This window comes from Drosophila albomicans, chromosome 3, assembly GCF_009650485.2.
Source record: "Drosophila albomicans strain 15112-1751.03 chromosome 3, ASM965048v2, whole genome shotgun sequence".
Taxonomy (NCBI): domain Eukaryota; kingdom Metazoa; phylum Arthropoda; class Insecta; order Diptera; family Drosophilidae; genus Drosophila; species Drosophila albomicans.
Window position 1 is genome coordinate 509,790 of NC_047629.2, and position 21,409 is coordinate 531,198.

General features: G+C 37.0%; 1 protein-coding gene across 1 annotated transcript in view; it reads right to left on the bottom strand.

Moving 5' to 3' along the window:
* LOC117572796 (neurogenic protein mastermind) overlaps positions 1-21,409 on the bottom strand; it is a 97,295-nt gene that overhangs the window by 61,954 nt on the left and 13,932 nt on the right. The window contains exons 3-4 of the mRNA XM_034255899.2: positions 16,856-17,026; positions 9,691-10,819 (exon numbers count right to left, since the gene is read on the bottom strand). Coding sequence (XP_034111790.1) covers positions 9,691-10,473 — 783 coding nt within the window. The 5' untranslated portion in view covers positions 10,474-10,819; positions 16,856-17,026. The remainder of the gene's footprint in view (positions 1-9,690; positions 10,820-16,855; positions 17,027-21,409) is intronic.

The window sequence follows — 21,409 nt, forward strand, 5'->3', positions numbered from 1 at the left end:
AAATTTATTGCTGAGCTGCAAAAGCAACAGCCGCAACATTCAGATGAGAGAAGCTTTAAAGCGAGCTCAAGCGATTTGTGGGTCGTGCGAAGAAGAAGAGCGACAATAGCCCGATGGGGAAGGAAGGAAAGGTGAGGAGAGAGTAAATAGGCGCATAGAAAATAAAAGTAAGCAGACAAGCGCACACGGACACAGACGCACACACATGCACACATCTACAGAGACGCGCCGAGAGCGAGAGAAAGAGAGAGAGAGGGAGGCAACTTCAAAATGAGTTTATCGATTTTAAGGCGAGTCGAGGAGAAGAGAACTGTGTTAGGGGTTTGTGGTGTATTGGTATTGGTAAAGGTTGTCTGCCGTTAGCTTGTGTGTGCGTCTATATGTGTGTGTGTGTGTGATGAATGTAAAGGAGACAGCAAGCGACAGCGCCGAGCGGAAGCTAAAGAAGTAGCCTCAGCCTCCGCCTTCCACTTTCCCCATTTCCATGCAATTCTCAATAAATTCACACAGTGTGCATAAAATAAAAGTGAAAAATGTGCATTATTATTTAAGGGTTAAAATATGTATTTAAAACGTGCCCTCTTTCCTAGCCCCTCCTCAACACCCTGTGCTGATCCTGTGCGCTACCCCTAATTTGCTTCTGGGGGACTTTGCTGTGTGTGCTTGTTACGCCTTTGTCTTGTTTATTATTTGTGGCCTGGCAACGTACAGCAATTAAAATGTGCAAGAAGACAATCATCGAAAAATACGCCAAAGTAAAGACATGTGGGGAGCCGTAGTATCCGCCGTAGTCCGTAGTATTTGGGGTATTGTATAACTAAGAGCTTTAGCTGTCAATTAAAACGAAGCTTTGGCTTTCGTCGTCTAAAGCTCTCTTCAGTGCATGCGCCTCAATTTCTCATCACACCAAAGTGCAGCACAAAATTGCATTATTAATATGCAATGAAATTTGCCAAACATAATAAATAAAACATGTAAATTTTCAAATATGAATTGTCCTTCCCCTCCCTTTACACCATCCTTCATCCATCCTTCACTTCTCAGGTTAGCTTAGCTCAGTTGCTACCCTAAAAATCTCAGTCTTCATTCTGCCTTCACCCTTTGGGCTATATCAACTAATGCATGAAAGCCTTTGAAGTGCACACACACATACAAACACACGTGCACTGTTCATACACAACACACATGTATGCGTCTTTTTATGTATGTGTGCTTTCTATCAAATTCGAGTGCAATCTAGCAGCGAGCGTTATGCATAGCAAACTTGGCTCATAAGCTAGAATTCAGCAAAGTTGATACCACTATGCACAGTGACACACATAAATTTGCATAATAGCAATTTCGAAATTTCGAACTAATCAGAAATAATTGAAACTAACTTTAAACATACCAAAAATATTCACGAAATTCATGTATATTATGTGTACCAACCTAAATAATTCTTATTATTATTAATTGGGCACATTATTCATAGTTGCAAAATTAAAACGAGTAAGAAATTTACAGAGTTCGCTGGACTGTGAGATAGTATCGCTAAATATATAAAATAAAAAATACTAAAACATACCAAAAGCTTTAAGATATACTTCTTAAAAAATAAAAGATCTACGAGATTATTAACAAAAACTTTTTAATAAGAGACTCGAAAAATTTTAGTAAGTTAACAATCGTATATTACATACAAATGTTCCACCCAACTATGAGATTTAAAATAAAAATGAGTCTATGAGTTTTAAAATAAAATATACCAAAAGCTATGCATGGTATAAAAATATACATTAAAAATATACGAAAATATTTAAAATATACAAATTATACCAGATTGTCAATTAAAGAAAAATTAATTTGTGATTTAAAATAAAATATACCAAAAGCTTTGCGTGGTATAAAAATATACATTTAAAATAACGAAAGTATTTAAAATATACAAAATATACCAGATTGTCACTCAAAAATATTCCAAAGAAATATTAATAAGAGACTCAAATAATTTTAGTAAGTTAGTAATCGTATTTTCTATACAAAGGTTTCCACCTTTACATAGTCCATAAGATTTACTTTGACGGTTTGGATTTACGAACTTTGACTTTTCGAAGGGAAGTCCTCAAAAGGCGCAACTGCAATCGTTGACGCTCACTTGCCACAGGGGGCCATTTTAGCGAAGGGTCTTTGCAAAAGGCAATGCCTTAAAAATCGCAATCGATTTTGCTGAACCACCAGACTCAGACCCAAAAGAGCACCAGCTACCAGGGCAGGCTACTCAACATCTTCTCAGCTCCGATTTCTGCGCTTTCATTTGCCCATTTTCAAAAAAAAAAAGTGGAGAACGAAAAAAAAAAGAAGTAAAGTAAAGACACAACACGCAAAGGGGTGCGCTGGCAAGGTGCGTTAGGGGAAGGGGAAGGGGAAGGGGAAGGGGAAGGGGTGGAGATGGGAGCACCAAGTGGAGGGTGCCATTTACTTGTTGGGGCTGTTTTTCGGTCTCTGCTCGCAATCGTTTTGAGCATTCGTAGTCGGGAGTCAGAGTTGGTGCCGATGTCGACTCGAAGATAAATGATGCATTTTACAAATTTGTATAACGCAAAAACATAAATTATGCCCATTGTTAGGTACACATTATTTAAAGGCCGGCCACGCCCACATACGTTGCACGTTACACGCAAACTTGCTTCCCATAAGGTGCACGATGACAAAACAACACATATGAAAGCAATTTGAAGTCAATTTCACAGACAATTTTAAAGCTATTCGAGCGCTTGTTAAGCTAGCCAAAACTTAACTCTATACATATCCGGAATAATCCGAATTTATCATACTCTCAAAGTTATCTAAATCAACAGCAAAAGCAATCTAAGGCATAATTTATCTTGATATTTTAAGTAACACATTTTTCAGTGCTCATTAAAACAAAGTCAAACTAGAAAATATGTAGCAATATCATTATCCAGCTGTATCCGGTATAATCCAAATTATGGACTACTAATTAGTAGCAAAGATAAAACAGACATAAACGCTGCTCAATATATGGTTTTATCCGGCAGTTTCCACTGCTTGTAAAAATTATATTGATTGTATAACAGTCAAAGACGTTTTCAGTAATTGTTCAGATTTATCCGTAAATATCGAATTACTATAACAGAGAGTTGTAACCGACCTTTAAGGTCCTCAAATAGGGACGAAAGGCAGAAAAAGAAAGATCCGGAGTTATCTGTAAAAGGTATTTCGAATGTTTTACAGCCTTATCCGAAATTATCCGAATTTAAATAGCAAACAGTTGTAATGGTGCCACAATTAACCGACCTTTTACGGATTTATCCGAATTGATCTGAAAAGTATTTTACAACCTGTGTAAAAGTGATGAAATTCGCAAGGCAGACAAAGCGCTTCTTCTAAGTTGGATAAGTGTTAAATGTAACTTAGTAACAAAGATAAAACAATCAAATAACCGTCTGTTATCCAGAGTTATCCGCTGGCTTTAATAGCTATTTCCAATGTATTGAAGCGTAATCCGAAATTATCCGAATTTAAATAGCAAACAGTTGTAATGGTGCCACAATTAACCGACCTTTTACGGATTTATCCGAATTGATCTGAAAAGTATTTTACAACCTGTGTAAAAGTGATGAAATTCGCAAGGCAGACAAAGCGCTTCTTCTAAGTTGGATAAGTGTTAAATGTAACTTAGTAACAAAGATAAAACAATCAAATAACCGTCTGTTATCCAGAGTTATCCGCTGGCTTTAAAAGTCATTTCCAATGTATGGCAGCGTAATCCGAAATTATCCGAATTGAAATAGCAAACAGTTGTAAAGGTGCCACAATTAACCGACCTTTTACGGATTTATCCGAATTAATCCGAAAAGTATTTCACAACCTGTGTAAATGTGATGAAAATTGTAAGGCAGACAAAGCGCTTCTTCTAAGTTGGATAAGTGTTAAATGTAACTTAGTAACATAGATAAAACAATCAAATAACCGTCTGTTATCCAGAGTTATCCGCTGGCTTTAATAGCTATTTCCAATGTATGGCAGCGTAATCCGAAATTATCCGAATTGAAATAGCAAACAGTTGTAAAGGTGCCACAATTAACCGACCTTTTACGGATTTATCCGAATTAATCCGAAAAGTATTTCACAACCTGTGTAAATGTGATGAAAATTGTAAGGCAGACAAAGCGCTTCTTCTAAGTTGGATAAGTGTTAAATGTAACTTAGTAACAAAGATAAAACAATCAAATAACCGTCTGTTATCCAGAGTTATCCGCTGGCTTTAAAAGTCATTTCCAATGTATGGCAGCGTAATCCGAAATTATCCGAATTGAAATAGCAAACAGTTGTAAAGGTGCCACAATTAACCGACCTTTTACGGATTTATCCGAATTGATCTGAAAAGTATTTCACAACCTGTGTAAAAGTGATGAAATTCGCAAGGCAGACAAACAAAAAAAAAGCTGTTTCTATGCTTAACGTACGTGTTAAATGTGGAAACACCTAGAGTTGCATAGGTAAACAATAACAACTCTGCTGAGCTTGAAACGATACGCCAATAATATGTTGTCACTTGTCAATCAAGACAGCACAACAACAGCAACAATAACAAGGCAGTTGCACTTGAAACAACTGCTTGGCAACTCTCTGGGAAATGGTGGGAGAAAGGAAGGGGAGGGAAAATGTAAATGGAGTTGAGGGAGTCGCAGAGGGATTTAGGCAAACAGGCAACGACATGCAAGCTTTTATAGTAACGCTTTGACTTCTTGACTGACGTCTGTCAGAAAATGCCACCACGTGAAGTGAAAATTGCCCCGACAACACACATATGCAACGCGGCACATGCAACAACTGCAACTGCAACTGCAACAAAATGCAAACAATGAAAACGAAGACGAAGCCAATAAAAATATAGCAACGACAACGAAAAAAAAGAGAAGAAAAAATTGCTACACGCGACTTTCCCAAATAAAAAACGCATTATAAACAATATGTTTTAGTTTTCTGTTGTTGTTGCTTGTTGCTATTGCTGCTTTCTTGTTTTGCATGTTGCACCGGCTGCGTCGACGTTGGCCGCCAATTGTTGGCCGTAATTTGCTGTGATTTTCACTGCCAACCACAGCAGCAGAGGCGACGACAACAACAACAACAACAGCAGCAGCAATGGTAGTAAAAGTTTTCCAATTCCAAAACGAAAAAGAAAAGTGAAAAGCCTAGAGAGTTTAGATTGCGACCTCCTCTGAGGCACGGATGCGCTCGATGGACAGTCAGTCATTAATTCATTTGCGAATTTTTTTAATGACCAGCAATAGACGGATGAGTGAATAAAACTGCACAAGGTAAAAGCTGAGGAACTGTAGAAATTTTCAAATCAAATACGTGAATGCAAAATAGCATTTAATAACTACACAGCAAAATAAAATTACATTCATTCATATACAAAATTTAACACATGAACAGAAATTTCTTGAATCAAACACTTTGATACAAAATTAACTACATAACAACTAGCAGCTTATCAAATTAAAATTACACCCATTCACATTCTAAATTCAGCATATGTATAGTAAACTTAATTCTTAAAATATGTCAAGAATAACCAGAATTTCAAATAAAAAACAATTAATTCACTAATGTGGCAAACGTTTATTGCACTTCTTTAGTGCATAAATCATTCTTAAACGAATGTTTTTAAGTATATAATTAAATTTAGTTTGCGGTCTGCCAACAAGTCTGAGACCTTTAAGGCAACTAATGATAAAGCAAATGGCTCTCAGTATTTCCACTTTACAAACTTGTGACTCTGACGTGTCCATGGATATGTAAAATCAAAAGCTTTTTCAAAGTGATTCAGCTACAAAAATTTGCATTACACACAAAGTGAGAGAGCAACGAAAACAACAACGCAGAATATATAAATATAGCAATAACAACAAAAGGATAAAGCCAATTAAAATTAAACAAAAAAGCTGAATCGCTTCAAGCTTATGACAAAGAAGGGACAGTCAGAGGAATGTGAGAGACGAAGAAGCTGGCTGGGAGCAAGAGAGAGACAGAGAGGAAAGGTACAACTGGCTACTGACTACTACGAGTGCATATACTACATATATATACATACATATACATATATATAAAAGTGAATGATTACCGGCCGCACATGACACAAATGACATTGCAAACGGATGCGGAAAAAGTGAGCAGCCAGAGAAGACAGAAGACACAAAACAGAAGCTCGTAGTCGAACTCGAACTCTCAAACTGAAACTCAACTTAACTCAGTTCCGCTCAGATCCGTTCAGTTGAGTTCGTAGATTAACTACCGGGCAGCTGGAAATGCGAATACCTCACGTTTCACTCACAAAACATGAAAGTACAGATAGATAGGGGACAAAACCGAAGAATGAATACTCTTTGAAAATTTATAACTTCAGAGCAATTTTTTATTTACGCTAACAATTATTCAATTTGTAAAGGATCTGTTTTTTTTTTAACTTAAATAATTAAAATAATAATAAATATAAATAAATAATAAAATAAATTTAAATGAAAAATAAAATAATACATAAATGTAAAATGAAAAGTAAAGCAATACAAAAAAATTGTATCTAATATAAATAAATAAAAAATAATATACATTAAGATAAATAAAATGAGGGAAAAAGATAAATGTAAATAATTGAAATGAATAAAGAAAAATAAATAAATATGAAATAAAAATAATAATTAACATAAAAAATTAAAGAAAATATATTAAAACAAATAAATAAAAAAGTAAAATAAATAATAATGATAAAACAAGTAAATCCAAAAAAAATATAATAAAACAGAAAAAATAAAAAATAAATTAAAAGTAAAATAAAAGAATGAAATAAAATACGTTAAAATAAATAAAAGTAAAATAAATAATAAAGACAGAAAATAAATGAATCGAAACTAATAAAAAATATTCAAATTACATAAATAAATATAAAAAATTATTAAAACAAATAAACATCAAATTAAGCGAGTAAATAAATAAATTCACATTTATTATGACTTGAATTATTATTTATAAAACTTGCAATATCGATGAAATATGTTGAAAATATTCAAATATATAATCATGATGCTCTCTTTTCTAATTAGACAAGCGATTAATGTCGACACTATGCGAATTGGTCACGGAAATGATTGAGAAAGAGTATTTGTATATTGAGCAGGCTGATAGCAGTAATGTAAGCCTAAGAGTTTCAAAGTCTTGTAATTGCAAACGACAATGGCGATGGCGATTGCGATGACGATGACGATGAAGTTGAGACTCTGTAAATTTGTGGCAATTACACGGGGTCGAGAGAGTCGGTCTCTAGAATTGCATCAGCCCGAACAGCAACCGAACGAGCAAAACTGGCGAATGGTAGAACCAACAATTATATAAACTAGAGTTGCAATCAGTCAGGCAGTCATTCAGTCAGTCAGTCATTCAGGCCTGTTGGCCAGTTGTCAGCCATGATGCAAGCCTAACCAACTGAAACTGAGCTACAGATTCAGACTCAGATTCAGATTGAGTTGGAGATGGAGTTGGAGCTGGGGATGCCGCAAATGTTGGGCTTTTGAAGTATTCGACGAGAAAAATCTATGGCTTACAAAATAATTTCAAGGTATTTAAAATGCACACAAGCCAAAGCAGTCCAGAGTACCTACACAGCAAAAAAAAAAAACACAAAACAAAACAACAAAAAAATGAGCATAAAGCAACAACAGCACTAACAATAGTAACAACAAAAAAAAACAACGAAATGTATCTTGTAGCTACAAGTTGGCAGCAACGAATGCGAATGCGAGTGAAACTGAACTGAACTGAACTGAGCTGAAACCCAACAAAACAAAATAAATAAATAAATAAGTAAGAAAAAAATGCTGACCTCATTATTATTTTGTGTATACTTATGTGCAGTTTGTGTGTTCGCGGACTTCGCTTCGTGCACCAGCTCTAATATTGCGCCCAAAACATTATACAACACGAGCACAACACAACACACAGCGCAGAAAGAGATGCCAACGTACTCGTATCCGACAGATATAGAGATTCGTATGCAGCCACAAACGTGCAGAGCTTCTAGCATTGTGACACTTGTCTGAAAACCTACCAATAAACCCAACGTTGCAAAAGATTCCATAACAATTCATATGCCAACTGTTGATTAGATCATCCAAATATGATTTCAAACCATATAAAAACTTTTCTTAAAAATTTTATATATTTCATAAATTCAAACTCATCAGCAGCAGTTATGAATATGCAATATATTTTATCATTATCCATAATAACATAACATAGAAATGAAGTCATTACGTTTTATTAAAGAATGCCTAATTAAACAGATCATTGAAAGCATATAAATACGATAGAGTATAAAAATCTCAATCACATACATATATTCACTTAACTTATTTAAGGTTTGGATATTCGAAAAAGGATGCACCTCTACCTAAAATAAACGGATTACTTGCTAGTTTAAGATTTAAAAATATAACATTTAAATATATGAATAAACTTCTTCGTACTTGTAAAAGGAAGAGATTACAAAAATTCACTTTGAACAAAATCAATTGAAATAGTACGAAAAGATACTGAATAAGAAGATTACTGCCTTTACACAAATTCCAAATCATTCTCAGAGAATCTAAAATATAAACTGATTTCGCATCTGCTTGCAACTAATAAGCCGATTATCCGAGTTATCCGAAACAGTAAAAATTTTCTTATTAAACATTAAAGTTTGTAGTCAAGTATGAAGTTAACATGCAAGATGTTATAAGCATGTAAATACGACCAACTAAATCATTTACAACTTTATTCAAAAGTATAGAATTCCATTTTTCCATTTATACAAGGAACGGATTGACATTTAGCAGAACAAATTGTACATACACAAAAATACATTATAACAGGACAAATATTTTAAATCATTAATGTGCTTTTTAAATTAATAATAGTTAACATTTAAGTGCTGTCTGACAAAAAAACCTATTCCCCTAGTCTTCCTCGACTTATCCGACAATCCAAAATTCTCTTCAATATTAAAATCTTCTTCGACATGTAAAATAATTTGTAGCCAATCATGAACTTAACATATTTATTTCAAATGCAAGAGGGTGTAAGCAAGTACATCATTAGGACCAATTATATAAACATAGCATACACATTTATCCAAAATTATTTATTATTTAAGTTTAATAAAGAATGCAATTTTTCGGAATTTTACAAGGGACTGAATATACAGAAAATTATATTATTATTCGAACTCTTTTTAAATTAATAATAGTTAACATTTAAGTAATGTCTGACAATTCAAAAAGCTTATTTCCCTAGTCTTCCTCGATTTATCCGAATTATCCGACTATCCCAAATTCTATTCAATGTTAAAATCTTCTTCGACATTAAAAATAATCTTAAATAATAGTTAACATTTAATAATAGTTAACATTTAACTGCTATCTGACAATTCAAAAAAACCTATTTCCCTAGTCTTCCTCGACTTATCCGAATTATCCAACAATCCCAAATTCTCTTTAATGTTAAAATCTTCTTCGACATGTACAACAATTTGTAGCCAAACATGCATATCGCACAATACAAATATGAATATATGCCCCATTGAAATAGGGCATCTTGATAAGTAAATCTGGATGGATGGATGGATAGCATGGATGTAGCACTTACCACATGCACGCTGCTCTGCAGCTGTCCGGCTAACATCTGATTTTGTGTCTGTTGCTGCGTGTCCGGCAGTTTCTTTTCAGTCTTTTTGGCCGCACGCTTGTTCTTGCTCTCGAGAAAACGCTTCTGAAGTGCAGTTGTCTCCTGGTTCTGCTGCTCGCAGACAGTGCTGAAGGTCTGCTCATACCGTGGCACGCAGTCCGTCTGCCTTCGACGATAGTTGTCCATGCGTCGTCGCAGGCGTTCAACAATTGGCTGTCTTTTCGCTGGCATCGCATCGCCAGGCGTGTTGTTGTTGCCGTTATTACCGTTGCCGTTGCCATTGTTGTTGCTGTTGAGGTTGAGATTGTTGTTGCCGTTGCCATTGGGTCCACTGACATTTCCTGCAGACGCAACGCCGCCAGCTCCGTTGCCGCCAGCGACAAGGCCGCCGACAATTCCGCCTGTTGCTGCCAGGTTGGCATTGTAGGGCGAGTGTTGCTGCTGCTGCTGCTGCTGTTGTTGTCGTTGTTGCTGCTGTTGCACTTGCATCTGCTGCTGTTGCTGCGCCTGTGCATTGTGCTGCAGTTGCAATTGCTGCTGTTGCTGCAGGTGAATGCCCAAACTCTGTTGCTGTAAATGCTGTTGATGCAATTGGAGATTCAATTGTTGATGCTGCTGCTGTTGCACTTGCTGCTGCTGTTGCTGATGCTGCTGCTGCTGTTGGTGCTGTTGTTGCTGGGCGACGGCGGCTGCTGCTGCTGCTTGGCTGGCGCTCTGGAACACTGGCAGGCCGCCCGCATCCATAAATGCGTCCGTGGTGAGGCTTTGACTTTGGCTCGTTGCTTCGCGGCTCTCGTCCTCCGTCTGCGGCAAAACGCTGCTGACAGGCGACGAAAATTCACGAAGTAACAAGACGACAAACGGGCAACAAACACGTTTTCAATTTCTTTAAGTGCACAAATTTTAGAAGCAAATCACTTGTTGCTCTCTCTCTCTCTATCACCCTCTCTCCTCTCTCTTTTTCTCTTTGGAAGCTTTTGTTGTTGTTTATTAGAAGACGAAACAGAAGAAACTTTACGTTGCTCTAAGTGGCGGGGTTATGAGGCAAGAGGCAACGATATATTGCTGGGGATATCATCTTGAGATGTGCCTGTAAGTTGAAGAAATTAAGAAAAAAAGACAGTGAAATTAGTTTATATTATTATAAATTAATTTTAAAACGACATAAGAAATTAACCATATAAAATTCGTAGTTGATGAAATTAGTTTCAATATATATGATACTGTGACTTAAAAGAAATTATCTCATGTTTCGATTACTGCATTAAACCTAGTATTTTTAAAATACTTTATGTTTATTATGATCGATTTTAAATTGTTCAATCTGTGTATAATTTTAAACTTCTTAATGTGCACAACCGAAGAATATTCAAATAAATTATAAATATTTATGCAAAATTGTTTTTTATTTAATTCGGAAAATACTAGAAAAATACTAAACTCAAAAATCCAAAGAAAACGAAAATAACCAATTAATAGACTAACTTTTATTGTGTATTGACCAATGTATTAGCGGAAACTTGCAAAAATCTCTTCTTTTTTTGCGTTTGTTATCAATTTGTTGATAACATATCAACAATTTCCAAATAACTGTAGTATTCAACAACCAATTAATAAGCACATATTTTGATAGTTTATTAGATTGAATTCGTTTTGATCATCGCTGAATCTTGTGTATATAGTATTAACAAAAGAAAGCACGAAAACTGTAATAAGATAGCAGAGTGCATATTACACATGTGAAATCAGTTTTCTAGTTATAGAGCACATTATTTATATTATTTCGAGGAAACTTTGTCGAAAAATCTTTGAAATTGTTTTTTCTCTTTAACTTTCGGTTCAGATGGATTTCCCCGTCGCCAGAATTGCCGATAAGACACGGACTTTCCATGAGTCAAGTGAGAACCGACAAAAAACTACAAAGGTGCTACGTGCTTGAAAGCAACACACACACAAACACACACACTCACATACGTCAACAACAGTGAGTTGAAAACAAAATGCAAAATAGAGCATAAAGCTTGCAAGATAATTTATAGTCGGGAAAGACTGATAAAAAAAAACGCATCCGAAACAAGAAATGCGAACGAATAACAAGAAAGCGTACAGCAATAATAGCAATACAGCAGCAAAAATTACACACAACAACAACAGCAATAACAACAACAGCGATAGCAGCAAGAAGTATAACAACAACAACAGTAAGAAGAGTAAACTGATTAAAGGAAAAGCATTATTCTCGCTAGCGATTTGCGAGCGTTTCGCGAGCGAGTGTCTCGCGACTTGTTTCGCGTGTGCCTTAAAAAAAAGAAACACAACAACAACGAAAACAATAATAATAATTATAGCTAAGTAAAGTAAAGTAAGTAAAGTAACTGAAAGACTGACAAAAAGCGTTGAACTGGCCTGCACGCGGGCTTGCCGCTGAATGAATGAATGAATGACAAACTGACTGTGGAGCAGCTCCAACCAGCAAGTCGTTGGGTCGCACGATGTGGAGAATGGAGCTGTGGACACGACGACGACGAATATGTTGGAGTTGTGAGAGGCGGATGCGTGTATGACTGTGTGTGTGTGTGCGAGTGTGTGGCGCAAATGAGCAAACCTTTTGCAACTTATGCCTAATGTGGCACGTGAACACACACTGATACAAACATAGGGCAGGGCATATAAAGGGGCAGGGCTCAGTCAAATTAAGCTGTAAACAAAACTGGTTTGCTGCAAGCCAACGCCAATGGAACTTGGGGGAAACGTCGCGTAGCATCGCCGCGCGTCGCCCGTCGCGCAATGCGACTTCAATTTACTCGCGACGACGACGTTCGATCGAACGAGCGACTCCACAATACAAACGAACGGCGGTTTGGCCGAACAATTGAACAGGCGCCCAGCAGCCATAGCCAGACGTCGCAGACTGACAACACACCGCACATCTCACACAGTACACGACTAGGCACAGCGTCAAGTGTTGCGAGAGAGCGAGAGCACCGCACTTCGAACGAAAACGTAACGAACAAGCGAGCAAGCGAGCGAGCGAAGCAGCGAGTGCGTATGAACGAGACAGTTGTGTGTGTTCGGCAAGAGCGAGTTTTGCGTTGAGCATTGTTTACATTTCGCATTGTTGTTGTTACTACTCTGCTGCTGCTGCTCTCGCCACCCACAGGTTGGCATGGCAGAGACTGAGAGCAGCAGCATGTAAGAGAGAGTGCGAGAAAGAGCGGGAGCAATGAAAAAGGTCAAATTTTGAAGGCGAGTGATTTGTTTGTTATTTTAGTTGCGCTCGCCTTTAATTAGGAAACAAAGCCAGGCGTTTTTCTTAGATAATTGCGCTCTTATTATTAGAAATACTTATTCCTAATTGCAATTCCCCTACATAATATTTTTGTATTATAATTATGCACGTCATTGGTATGCGACTACTGATAAGCAGAGAGGCAGACATTGTCAGCGTTTTATGACGTCACGTGTTGCGCAGCAACTGTTAATCAAAACTTAATACTAATTTAAAGACTACTACTGTACTACAGTCTAAATATAAATCTATAATGGCGACAACAACAGCGTCAAGTCATCCATCCGATAAGAGCTTTATGAGCTGCTCAGCTTTTAATTAAAAATCACGACTGCCTTCTGCCCGCTGTTTTTCCCCAAAGCACTTTTCGCCATCAAGAGCTAAGTAAAATCCGACTCTGGAATTTGCATAGCTTTTTTTCGGATGCTCCAACGAGGGGGTAAATACACTTCAAGAAATCGATAACAGTCATAAAATTTCGTGCAGTATAAATTCTGGCAGTAACATCGCCTTAGCGCCCATTTATGGCTAGGGTAGAGATTTTTACAGTAACTGTAAAAACGAAAATGAAGATGAGAAAGACTTCAAATACGCAGAGCAGCTGCACAACATCATTATCATCAACATTGTGATTATCATTATGACCGTCTTCATCATCGGCTGACGGCATTTTCCTCATAATTATTTGTTGTTGTTGTTGGGTGTACACACACACACACACTCATACACTCGTACAAAACAACAACAAACAAGCTACAGTCAACAGACATCATGTCGTCGCCTTAAAGAGTGTGTGAGAGCGAGAGAGTCCAACACACTGAGAGGGTTGCGCCTCAAGCAAAAGAATTTCAACGTCAATTTCCCAGCACAGCTACAATGTGCAAAAGATATGAATAGTAAATTCTGATGACATTCACCAATTGTTTATTTCACATTCGAAATTGATTATCAAACACAGTTGCAATCCCATAAGGACGACTTATGTACATTTCATACTCCTCTAACCGTACTCAATTTACTAATAACAAACTCTATAAGCGGCTCTCGTAATCAATGCCTCAATGCCAGAGATAGACAGAGAGAGAAAGAGAGGAAGAGCAGCATTGAATTCTGTTAACTGAGCCGCACACTGTTAAGTAACAGTCGCCGCCGGCATAGACAGAAATTGCAAAATCGGCGCAAGTCAGAAATCGCCGGCGACGACAAAAACGCGTTCAAGCAACGACGACGACATTGCACAGTGGCTAAAATGGGTAAACGCTTCGCGTTTCTGAATATTGTGCATTCAAAACAACTAAATTCATGTTTTATGTACACATTTTGCATAAAATAGTGGAATATTACGCAGTAACTTAATCAGTTGGAGCTTTAAACAGCAACAGAGTATGGATTTATGCAAAAGAATGGAAGTCTGTGTGAGTGTCATTTTGTCCACTGTGCAACGGCGACTTTTCAGGCAAAACGACGGCGACTTACGTCGCGCGTCTATCGCAAAAACGAACAGGCGCCCAGCGTTACCAGACGCACAACATTTGTACTCTGCACACAACGAGAAAGAGAAATACAGCCCCATGGTAGTATTAGTATAACTGCGCGTGTGTGTTGGTGTTTGTGTGACTTTGAGAGTAGCGTGGCGTTCGCTCGGTTGTTGTTGGTGTCGTCGCCGCCGCTGCTGCTGCTGGCTGAACTTTTTGTTGTTTCTATCTTCGTTCGCCTGTCTCGGCTGCCTTAAGCATGTGTGTGTATGCGTGTCTACATGAGTTTACTTGTGTGTTTGCTTCATTCTGTCTGCATTTGTTTTTGCCTTTTATGCTTTGCACAGCAACAACAAATTCGAATTGTGTATTTGTATGATTTTTTTTGCCCTTGCAGAGCAGCGACTGAGCTGATGCCTTATAACATTTCTGTTGTGTTTGTAAGCGCTTGTTGAAGAAGTACTTAGACGCACTGTAAATATGTGATTTATTGGATAATTATTAAAATACCAATTTAATTCCATTCAATATTAATGATGTTTGCCTTTTTTGAGAACGCTTAAGGCACAGATTGACGTCAATTGGGCAATATTGAGCAACAACCCTTGAAAGTGTAATCGTTAACCGATAACACAACACTAGCATCAAATCGAAATTATGTTTGCCGTTGCTTCGACATTTAGCACTTGGCACATGCAAATGGGGTAACAGCGTCGCGTCGCGTTGCGTTGCGTCGCGTAATGGCGAAAAACGCGCGTTTTTATTCGCCAACAGTTGGCCTGGGAGCTGCTCGCTCCATGTGTGTTGGGGCAACGCTAACGTTTTGTATTGTATTGCGAGACAGAGAGAGAGTGTGAGACATAGAGAGGGGAATAGTGCCTAGCTGAAATACAAAACAGAATCCATGTGCTGCAATGCTGTTGGCCCATTAGAAAACGACGCCAAACAAAATGGTGCCGTCGACGATGCCGACAACGGGCAATGGCGAAGGTGACGCCAACGATACTTACGACGACGACGTCAACACAACGCCAACATACGACAGCGACACAGTCAACGACAGCGACACCGACGACCGACAAAAAGTCAATTTTATCGGAATATAACAGGCAACAAGCAAATGACACAAAACAAAAGTGTGCAGGAAAAGCGTGCGCCAAAGCATGAAAATGCCTGGAAAAGCCATGCCACATGCCACATGGCCTCGCCTGGCCAACGCCAAACATCTGCGCGCCTAATCCAAATTGCGAGAAAGATCCGCTTTTAGAGCTAGTTCGAGGCACTTGCAGCTCACAGCTCACAGCTCATACAGTTCGCAGTTCGGCAAGCAACCCAACAAACACACACACACACACAAGCACATACGCAAAATATGCAGAGAACGAAAGAGAGGGAGAAAGCAAAGAGAGCGCAAAGCTCCTAACGACATGCGATTGCATTGCACGCTTATTGTAGTGGTGTTAGTGGGTGGTGGGTGGTGAGGCGTTGAGTGTATGGTTGATTGCCAGCAAGAGAGAGAGAAAGAACCAAAGAGAGCGACTGAGATAGAGTAAGGTGCAGATAGTCTCACCGCAGCAGCCTCTCCTGCTCAAGTATCTAGTACAGCAATTAGCTTAATTGTCTCTGTTGCTATTGCTGCACTCCTGCGAGGGTTGTTCATGACTTTGCTAACAGTTCAGCTTGCGATTTATTTATTTTACTTTATTGCGGTTTCAATTCTAATTTAGAGTAATCCACATATTTATTTAGAATATTTTTTCTTTAATGAGAATAGCTTTCACAACAAGTAAACACGATTTAAATTGACTTAAAGGCTGCACTTCTACCTTAGAGTTTAATCCTGAGACACAAATAAAATTAAATCAATTATCAATCAATAAAGTCATGTGCAATTACAAGATTTGTGTGAAAATAAACTAAATAAGCATAATGAATACATATCAAATTTGGTGTGTTTTGCTTTTATAGTTTTTGAGATCTCTGCTAATCAAAAATATATATACTTATCAGGTTTGAAGATACTATAAACACTATATGCTATAATATCATCTTCTATTCTGTTTTAAACCAATAAAGCAAAGTTTATTTATAAAATCTCAAAGTGAACTTATCATTCCCATTTTTAATGTAACTACAAACTGGAATATGACAAAAACTTTATAATATTGTCAAATAGAAATAGTAATTATAGCGAATTGAAAATACATTTTTTATAAGCTAGTTCGAGCTCTAATAATAAATCAAAACATGTTTTGAATAAATGAAATAACCCTCGTATTCGCACAAGCATTCTCTAGAGCTCATTTTAGCCCTGGTCTTGTTGCAAATTCTAACGTACATTCCGTATGGTGTCAAAACTTACCCCTGGTTAGTGGATGGAATGCATCGCCGGGGCGAAGGGGGTGCCACAAAGTGTTGGCTTCGTCTTATCAGCAAACACAGTTTTTGTGCAATCACAATTAAATTGTTAGCTAGGGGCAGTTGTAGGTGTTCCAATTGGACTATAGAATGGCCATAAGTATGGCAGTGTTGACTGTAAAAACGAAAGAACAGAACCAATAAAGAGGATTAGGTGAGAATTTCAGCTATATAACTTTCAGTGTTTCAGTGTTGGATAACATCAGCAAGTACTCTTGCAGTAAGCGGATGTGGCGAATGCATGTTCATTCATGTTCATTTCATAATGTTTGAGATTAAATGGGCTTTTATTATGGGAGGGTAGATCATGGGATATTTTTAAAAGACATAGAATGAAGCAATAAATCAATACTTGTTTAAAGTGAAGCAGAAGAATATACCTTTAAGCTCTAAAAAATGTTTTAAGTTAATTTTGTTGAAAATGTTTATCAAATAAAATAAACAACAGTTACTTAGATGAAGTGAAATTGCTTGTTCTTCCATAAAATAAATAAATATACTCATTGATTTTTTCAAAATAAGCTGCATAATTTTTAAAAATAGATGCAATTGAGTTTCTATTTATATCAACGAAAGTTTCGCATATGTGCAACGTTTTCTTCGCTTTGAGAATCGCATCGAGCGGCGCTTTGATTTTGGTTCACACGCGAGACTGGCGATCAGAAACCGCAAAAGGAAAAGCCCCACAAGTATATCGAAAATACGAAATGCAAATTGCCAGTGACATGATGGCTCCAACTGTTGGCCAGCTGCGACATCGAACGGCAGCAGAAACAACAGCATCAACTCCACTAACAACAACAACAACAACAACAACAACAGGAGCAGCAGCAGCAGCAACAACAACAACAACAGGTTCATCCAGCAAAAGTGAGGCGGTGGCAGCGACAACTTGCAAAACAGATGTCAGTCTGAAGCTGCCGCATTTGCGGCGTTCACATGTGGCAGCAACAGCGAACGGCGACGACAGCAAACAGCTGCAACATGCAGCAGCAACATTTTGGTGGGCTTGTTGTGCCTTGTGCAACAACTTCTTGTGCTGCTGCAACATTGCAGAGGGCGCCACTGTTGTTGTTTCGTGCCACCAACGATGCGGCGCTCAGCAAACGCGACCGCCTCACAAGAGGCAAAGTCGGGATACACCACACACACAAACACACACAGAGACACATAGCCTGGAAAATTCGCCAGCCAACAAGAAACAGCAACAATAATAATAACAGCAACAGCAGCAACAACAACAGCAACAGTGAAACCGGTTCAAACAACAACAGCAAAAAAGCATAAAGAAACTAGCGCAAAACGTAGACAAAAGAGTGGCAAAAGTGGCCACCACTTGGACCACTTGACGGCTTGGACTTATTTCGCTGTTTCTGTCGATGTGGTTGTTGTTATTGTTATTTGCGGTTGTAATTGTGGATGTTGTCTCCATCAACGTCGTGTTGTCGCGTCTCCCGTTTTCTGGGCTCCCTTCTTCGCTCAGGCGCCCAGCAGCAAATAAACAACGCTCCAACTTATTATTCCCGATTATGCTATTTAGCTTCATTGTTTACATTTAATACAACAATTACTGCATCTCACAGTCAAGCCTAAATAACGGTGAATTTCTCTTAAAACTAACTCCAGCTCATGAACAACTTATCTAAACACAGTTCTCTTTATCTTACTTTGAGAACAGAATTGGTTAAAGAAGTTCAAGTTAAACAAAGTTTGAGTTCAAGAAGTTAGACAAGTTAACACAAGTTGTGAAATAATGATACTTAAGAGAGTTAATTAATTTATATTATTGATTTTTATAATTACATCAGATTAAAATCGAATTGTTTTAGTATTTTCGGTATATTTTAAAAATAATACCGCAATATTTTGCCTTTATTAAAAATTGGAAGCGGGTATCTCACAGTCGAGCACACTCGACTGTAACTTTCTTACTTGCTTATTTTATCTTTTAGTATATCCAATCTATTGAGTTTCGTAATCAGAAGTTTACTAATACATTTTATATATAGTTTCAATATTGTTGCTCAATGACGAAAAAAACTCGTTGGCCATAAAAGTGTTCTACTCTTTAATTAGTGAGCGAAACACCTACTAATTGTGCTTATTTTGTTGCAATTTAATTTGTATTCAAATGCATTCAAGTTAAGTCATACTGCGAATGTTTAGCTAGGGCTCAGGGTTATCAGCTCAAAAAATATGCAATGAGATTAAAATAATTTTAAACCGATTGAACGGCAAGTAAAATTATCAATATTATTGAAATTAGAAACACAATAAAATGAATTTAGAAGAAATATAATTTGAAACTTTTCTGTATACCAATTAAATAAAATAAAAAAAAAACATGAAATAAGATAGCAAATGTAATAATTAATGAGATAACTATTTTAATTGTTACATTTTATAAATAAAAAGTGCAATAAGTTTAGAAGTAACCTAAGAGCAGAAATAATTTGAAAAGAGTGTTATTACCTAACACTATTAGAACTGTTTACAAAGTCCCAATAAGTAGGGGAAATTGAAACGTTTGTTAATCTTAATCCACAACTAATATGAAGAGAAAACTAATTAAAAACAACAAAAATTCCTATTGAATAAAATATGAAATTAACACTATTGAAATTATTGACACAAAATGAATTGTTAGTTAAAAATGGTTTCAAAGGAAATATAAAACCTGATGAAATTTAAGTTTAAAACTGAGCTGCAATAAACTTTAATTAACTGTGAAATGAGAACAACAAAGAACCAGTTATGTTAAAAACTATTACAATTTACGATAGTTCTGTTTAAGAACAGAAGTAATTTCTAATAAGTATTGTTAACCAACACTACTTGAACGGTTTACAAAAACGAAATATTTTATGACTTCAAAGAGTGAAGGAAGACGAAGAAACTATCTAAAAATAACAATAATTTGAACTGTCTATTAATAAATTATTTTATTCAAGTTATTAGCACTAAATGATTTGCATTTACCGAAGGAAGTATAAAAGGTAATGAAATTTAAGCTTAAAACTGAGCTCCACTAAACTTTAATAAAATATGAATTAAGAAAACTGTAAACTATTACAATTTATGGTTATAATTGCAGGAGTAATTCCAAAAGAGTGTTGTTAACCAACACTACTTGAATTGTTTGCAAAGTGCCATTAAGCAGCTGTAATCGAAACGTTTGATGACCTCAACCCATTGTTGGGGGGAAGGGGGAAGAAAAAACTATCCAAAAATAACAATAATTCGAACTGATGTAGTGTCATTTCATTATTGTTCAGAAATAGAAAATTAATTAAAGTTAACTGAGTCCTTCTGCGAGTGCGAGTCAGGCTCAGTTTTATGCGAGCATTTACTTTATTATTATCCCTTTTTTTCGGGGAAAAGTCACCCCTGTGTGTGCCAGTGGTGTGTGAGTGTGTGTATCTGTGTATGTGTATGTGTATCTGTATCTGTAGCTCGCGCTTGTGCGCGCCTTTCGGGTAGATACAAACACTGCACCGAGTGGTTGGCCGTAATAAAATGTTGTACAACATGCGTTAAATGGCGCAGCTGCGCCTACCCGGGTCGCATCACGGCAAAATGCGACCATTGGGTGGCAGCAACAGCAACAGCAACAGCAGCAGCAGCTATGAGCAGCGGAAGAAGCCCAAGAAGTTGCAGCCACAAAGCAACAACAGAGATCGAACACACATTCGAAGTTTTGCGCTCTGTTGAGTCCAAGTCCAGGCTGCAACCAAACTGGGGGAGGTTCAACTCGGCGAAGGCGATTGTCATTTGAGCGTCGAGCAGAGAAGTGGCAACAACAACAACAAGAACAACAGCAATCCAATAACAACAACCATATCCGCAAAATAGACTTAACGAATGACCATGACACCAAACGGACCACATGCACATTCATTTTGAAGGGTTTGCGAATGGGTTGCAAAATACATACAAAATACAAATGCTAATACAACTTGGCCATTGGCATGCCATTCAAATTCACTCGGGGCTAGGCCGAAACTGCTGATAAATACTTCAGTATCAACAAAATTGTGACGGCTTTTAACTTTAGGAATGTCTAAATGGACTCGTTGAAAGTGAAATGTGTTTGCCAGTAAAGGGCTAAGGAACTCTCGTCCATCACTGAACACAGGATATTGCAACGAAGCGAGTTAATTTACTAAGGATTCTTTTTTTATTTTCGAAGCACTCTGAAAATTCGAAATAAGTTAAAATTGCAAGTTTCCACTTTATGCACTTTTCACTTTCGTTTGAAACCACAAACATATTTGTCTAATGTTATTCAGCATTTACTACACTTTTTAGATAACTAGTTTTCGCTGCTTACAAAAAGAATGTATATAAAAGCTATTAATTGAAAAGTCAAAACTTCAAGATATTATTTAAACCAGAAAGAAAAGCTACAATCGAGTCTTTTCGAACTCGCGTCCCATTTATAATAAAAGTGCAGTATTATCATTCATATCAGAAAAAATACTTCAATATACCTAATGCT